General features: G+C 43.0%; 1 protein-coding gene across 4 annotated transcripts in view; it reads right to left on the reverse strand.

Annotated features, from left to right (window-relative positions):
* Positions 1–5634, reverse strand: part of IMMT (inner membrane mitochondrial protein) — a 36544-nt gene extending 30910 nt beyond the window's left edge. For 2 of the 4 annotated variants that reach the window (XM_043512695.1, XM_043512694.1), the window contains exon 1: positions 5388–5634. In XM_043512695.1, coding sequence (XP_043368630.1) covers positions 5388–5432 — 45 coding nt within the window. In that variant the 5' untranslated portion in view covers positions 5433–5634. The remainder of the gene's footprint in view (positions 1–5387) is intronic. The other 2 variants (XM_038398778.2, XM_038398777.2) reach the window with 1 other exon arrangement.
* Positions 5635–6000: the final 366 nt, after the last annotated feature.

The following is a 6000-nucleotide window of genomic DNA, read 5'->3' on the forward strand; positions in this document are numbered from 1 at the left end:
GAGGAACAGCTGATATCAAAATAGTGATACTAGATTCTGTTTCTCCCCAATTAATTTTTCGGCAGTTTCCACAAACAATAGATTCCACTCAGAAATGGTAAAAACACCACAAAAAAAAAAAAAGTCATTCCAAAGCATCTTCCCTGCATTACTAACATCATTTTACATTATTAAAACCAAAGCAATTTTGAACAAAACAAAAAAAATCTAAATTTACTTTCCCATTTACGCTGCCTGTTTAGGTTTTGCACTTAATTCAGTTTAGACTGTGCAACTGGACTACACTTTGGGGTGCTCATATACTATAATTCATCAGTGACTGAGACACAAACACTGACGGAATATTTAACTGTTTTCTTTTTCCTGTCTTAACAGAAACTTGGTTCAGATTTCAAAAAGACTATTGTGAACATCATGAATTAGCTATGCTGAAATGTCAAGCTTCCATTTCTGTTAAAAATTAAGATTTACAGAAAAGATTGGCTAACCCACTCCTATCCAGTAGCAGGGGAAGTCTCTCCCTACTAATGATTGTAGCAAAAGACAGGGGTATGAATTTCTGATGGAATAGTACAGGACTCCTGGGAAACAAATACAAAAACCACAAAGAGAACTTTTCCCACAGTTAAGCATTTTAGGCAGCAGATAAACTTTGTAATCGAAAGAAACTTGTTAAAAGACAAAGGAAGATAAATTACTATTTTGAACATTATGCTTTAAAATAAGTAAAAGGTATAGCAGATCCTATAGCCCTGTTTCCATATTTATTCAAACAGTATACAGAATTAAAGCAGTAACACAATACACTGAATTCTTATTTCTTATTCTTTCCAGAACTGCCAACAGAAACACGAGTGCTCAGTGACAGGAAATGCGTGTTTCTTACCCTCACAAAGCTGGTTTACAAAACTATTCAGTTGTGGGCAGCAGTAAGGCTTTTTTTGGTTCATGATGGGGCAATGAAGAAGCAAAATTTATAAATACAGAAATCAGATAAAACCTATTAGAGTCAATCCCTGCAAGTGCAAACTAAGATTTTTTGTTATTTCTTTTAAAATTAAAATCTTTTCAAGTACAACTTTTATTGCTTCTGACTCACAGTTAGTGGCTCTTTACCATACTAAAATATGAACAAATGTGTTTATTCACATAAGATTTGTACTCTGCTATTTGCATTCCTTAATCTTAGGAACATGGTTCTTGTTATAGAACTACTACTACACAGAATTGGGATTGCTTTTTACTCCTTCTGAAAAAATTGTTTCTACTATGAGTCACCATTATGAATCTACCATTCAGTTTCCATTCAAACCCTATTTCCGATCCTCTTCTAGGTTTCCCAACAAAAATTTATTTCAGCCTGAAGTTTCTCATGCTTAATTTCAAATCAGAGGAGAATTTGTTGAAAACAAAATTGGTGTTAATGAGATATACTATTCTTAAATTACTGGACTTTGGAAAATTAACTTTCCAGAATTCCAGATTCTTTTGTTCATTCATAACTTAATAGCAAGTGCACATATTTCATACTAGTTTTATGCAGTAAGCCTCACTGATATCTTATATATAAAAAGAGATCAAGTTCTTTAATGCTGGAAACTCAGTCAGATAACCCAAGAGGGATTATAAAATCTATCAGATGCCCATCAGGAATTATTACCCCTCTAAACACCATGCTGACAGAATTTAACTGCTTTGAGTGCCACTGGCTATGCTGGGGGAGAGTCTTAAACCCCTAGAGTGCAGAAACATGGGTCCCAGAGCAGTTACTGGCTCAGCGGTCTATGGATCTTAACTTCTGTTCCCCTGTCTAGCACAACTGATTTAATACAAGTCACACGAGAACAGCAGCAAACATGTTTGAGTTGTACAAGCATGAAAATAATTCTCTTACCACTGCTACTTGAAAAAGTAAAAGAAAGAAAGGTAATGATTTTTTAAAAGTAAGAATATACTGCCTTTAACATTAGTAGGATGTTACAATAAAGACATAAGTCTGTAGAATAGATATTTACAGTTAATTTCCCAGACCAACTTTAGTTTTGTCCCCACATTCTCACCAACCTGACTTACAAGCCACAGATCCCATCACTTTCTATGCTTTCTTTTTCTGAAGTGAGCTGAAACCCACATACAACTTCCCCAACCACAGGCCAGAAACCTGACATTCTTCCAGTCCACCTATCCAATACCAGTGGCTTGATTTTTAATATTTATAATGCTAGAAGTCTGCATGGCACTTTACAGAAAAAAGATTCAATACAGGCCTCAAGAGCTCACTACCTAAATCAAACACACCAAATTAAGATAAATGATAAAGAAAGGGAGGGACAAACATTAAGAGAACGTGAGCTATGTTATATTACATTTCAAATTAAGCTGCTAAGTTCTCTTTTTGGAATCTTACCCAAGTCTCACTACAGGGAAGGAATAACACAGGAATGGAGGTCATCAGTGGGCACACAGGCTACAGAGGTGGGATGACAAAGGATTTGAAGGAGGAGACTGAGGATGGTGCCATAAGAGGGAGTTTTTGCATTCTACTTCCTTCTCCTACTGAAGTGCCATCTATGTGCTACTTACTCCATTTGACATTTTAATTTCCACTTACCCATTTCTTGTTTTTTTTTAAACTTGGCATTCCATCTTCTAAAAGAGCCATTTTGCAATAGAAGTACTATTTGCCATACATTTCATAAAGAGAAGCTGAGTGAATTCTGAGCTTGAGAAAAGTGCCAGAAAATCAGCTAGGCAACAACAGTGCTCAGGTCTCAACAGACTGCCAACAATAAGGAAGCGTCTGCATGAGTATAGTACTGCATTTTAATTCCTTTTGCATGTGAATCTATAAAACAAGGATGTGCTGCTAGAATGTAAAATAGATGCATTTAATAAACAGGAATGAACAAAAAATCAGACAAGGCAGAACTTAATCCTCCTGATGATAGAGTTGTGTGTACTAAGGACACCTGCCCACAAGTTTGAAATCAATCCTCCCATTATTAATGGAAACAGGTGTATCACTTTACACCATCAAGACCATACATTGAATAAACATGTCTTGTTTTAAAAGTCTTTAAAAAGAACACAAAACAGACAGACAAACTGGACAAAAATGTCCCCATCCTGTGATAGACAACACTAAACACCATACTCCTCTCAAAGACACAAGTTTAATTTACATAGGAACGCTGGCCCAGATCCACAAAGGTACTTCAGTGCCCAAGTCTCCACGGCAATCCAAAAACTCTGACTGAACCTTGTAGGTGCCTAAACTCACTTCTTCTCTAAGTTTTCATGGTTTAAGTTCTCTTGGTGTCTAAGTGTCTACCTCTAGACATGCACATTGCTGCCACAGGTGTCCTACATCTATCTCCCACCTATGCCCCAGAGCAATTCACAAACTGGGGGAAGATAGGCAGACAAACACCTGAAGTTGTGTGAGCTGCCTGATCTGGCAGGTGTGCTCAAAGGCTGCCTACTGGACTGGGTCCTATTCAAAATCTGGCAACAGCGAAACCCAGCTTATAATGTTTGGCCCAGTGCTTGCAGTTCTCACCTGGGATGTAGAAGATCCAATTCAATTCCCTCCTCTGCCAGATGGAGAGAAAGGATTTGAACAGGAGCCTCCCACCTCTCAAGAGTGCTCTAACCATTAAGCTATGGGATATCCTGATGCAAGGCTCCATCAATCTCTCCTATTGAAGCTGTTCCACTGTGGATAAATAATGAAAGATTGATTAGAGCAGGGGGACTGGACCACTGGTCTCCCATCTTCCAGGTGGGTGCCCTAACCACTCTATCAAAAAAGCCCCTAGAATTAAAACCATTTGTTTCTAATTTTCAGCTTCTAGCTCCTTTGAGGCCCCAAATCTTCCAGAAATGTAAATAGGGAAATAAAAATAAGTGACTCGGTAAAAGATGGAACATTTTAAAGCTTGGTATGCTGCCTTATTCTACATCTAGCTCCTGCCATCTAAGTTAGTCCTCTCTCTCTCTCTCCACCTCCTTGATCTCATCTCGTTAGAAAGATATTTACTTACAACCTGAGAAAAGAGATTCAAAGGCCACTGATATACACCACACACAACTCAGATGTTTATATATAAAAAGTATTCAGACCATAGCCACATTTTAGAACTATTCTATAACCCTGATTCTCTACCAGTTTGGATGTTTCCAAAGTCTCCAAAGATGTTTAAAACAAGAAGGATGCATCAGATGCATGCTAATGCTGATGAAGCGAGCTGTAGTTCACGAAAGCTTATGCTCAAATACATTTGTTAGTCTCTAAGATGCCACAAGTACTCCTTTTCAATATAGGAGAAAAAAGGTTAGAGTACATTGGGAAACCAAAACAAGGGATTGCCTTAGGGCAGTGTTAGCATATTGGTTTGTTTGTTGTGGTCATTATAGAAGATTTAGAAGGAAACAAGAGAGGGTGTGAGTCATGTAATCAGGAGAAATTAGAGGAAAACAAGGTCATGTCCTTCCCTACTGATGCAGGCATCTGGGCGCTTTAGACACAACAATGTGTCCATTTTGTTCCTGTAGCAAGAGACAGCTGTAAGAATTTTTCAACCACCTCTCAGTGTTTATTGCACCTCCTGCTCCCAGACGCTGCAACAACAGCCAGGGAACAACCAAAGCCAGGCTCACTGACTTCTACAATGTGTACAGCTGGCAGAGGCCCGCCACTACGGTCGAGGTGATGCCCAGAGAGACTACAGTCCCCAGCATGCTGCGGGCCAAGCCTAGAGCCTTTAGGGGGGACGGAGCTGCGACTACAACTCCCAGCATACAGCGTGGAACTGGGCTCCTCCTGGCTCGAAGAAGTTAGTTGTCCGTGTCGACGATTAATCCCACAATGCACTGCTCCACCTTAAGACCGTAGACCTCTCCTAAGGAGCAGACACCAGCAGACTACAAACGTCCCACCTTACGGCGCGCGAGAGCAGCACCGACCCACGAAGACTACCAGGACCAGCATGCAACGCGACTTGCCCCTTGCCCAAGACACAGCTTGCGCCTTGCATGCTGGGGCCCGTAGTCTCCCTAGCCGGACCATGAGAACCGACTGCACCACTCTATTGGCCACTTCACCTGTCACTCAATAGGCGGGCAGCCAATCAGCATCTACGTGCGCCCCGTCATTCGGGGAGAGCTGAGCCGCGATTAGAGGACACGACTTTTCCCCGTGTCTCCTCTCGTGCTCGTGACCCCGATTCATTCTCCTCGCCGGAAAGCGGCGTTATCGCAACTTATCGAGACAGTCTCCTCCCCCCCCCCCCCGTAGCGCGACGAGAGCGCAGCGCGCGACCGGCACAGGAGCAGCGACGGCTCCCGCCCTCCCTGCCAGCTGCTGGCACCCCCCCTTCCCCGCTCACCTGGGCGGCTGCCGCGGCCCCTGCTCGCTGACAGACTCGCAGCATCTTCGTCCTCAGACGCCGGGCCCTGTGCGTGGTGGCCGGCGGGAGTGTGGGGGAAAAGTGCCGTGTGCGGTAACTCCCAGCAAGGCCGCTGCCTCCGCCCCCCTCAGCCCTCGCACGCACTGCGCAGACGCAGCAACCGCCCCTGCCGCGCCGCTGAGGGGCGGAGCCGCAGTGGGAGGCGATGGTGACTGACGGGAGTGGGCGCCCAATCAGGACTCGGAGAATCTGCAAATAAATGGCCTGCGAGCCAACACGAGTCACGCTGGTGCTATCTCGCGCCCAGGCCTCAGGGTGGGGCAGCGCTCAGGGGCGGTAGCCAATCAGAAGTGGGGGAGCTGGCTACTGGCAGTAGGCTGGCGAAGAGGGGAAAAAGAAAAGGAGGACTTGTGGCACCTTAGAGACTAACAAATTTATTAGAGCATAAGCTTTCGTGAGCTACAGCTCACTTCATCGGATGCATTTGGTGGAAAAAACAGAGGGGAGATTGATATACACACACAGAGAACATGAAACAATGGGTTTATCATACACACTGTAAGGAGAGTGATCACTTAAGATAAGCCATCAC

This window comes from Dermochelys coriacea, chromosome 4 (assembly GCF_009764565.3).
Source record: "Dermochelys coriacea isolate rDerCor1 chromosome 4, rDerCor1.pri.v4, whole genome shotgun sequence".
NCBI classification, from domain to species: Eukaryota; Metazoa; Chordata; order Testudines; family Dermochelyidae; genus Dermochelys; species Dermochelys coriacea.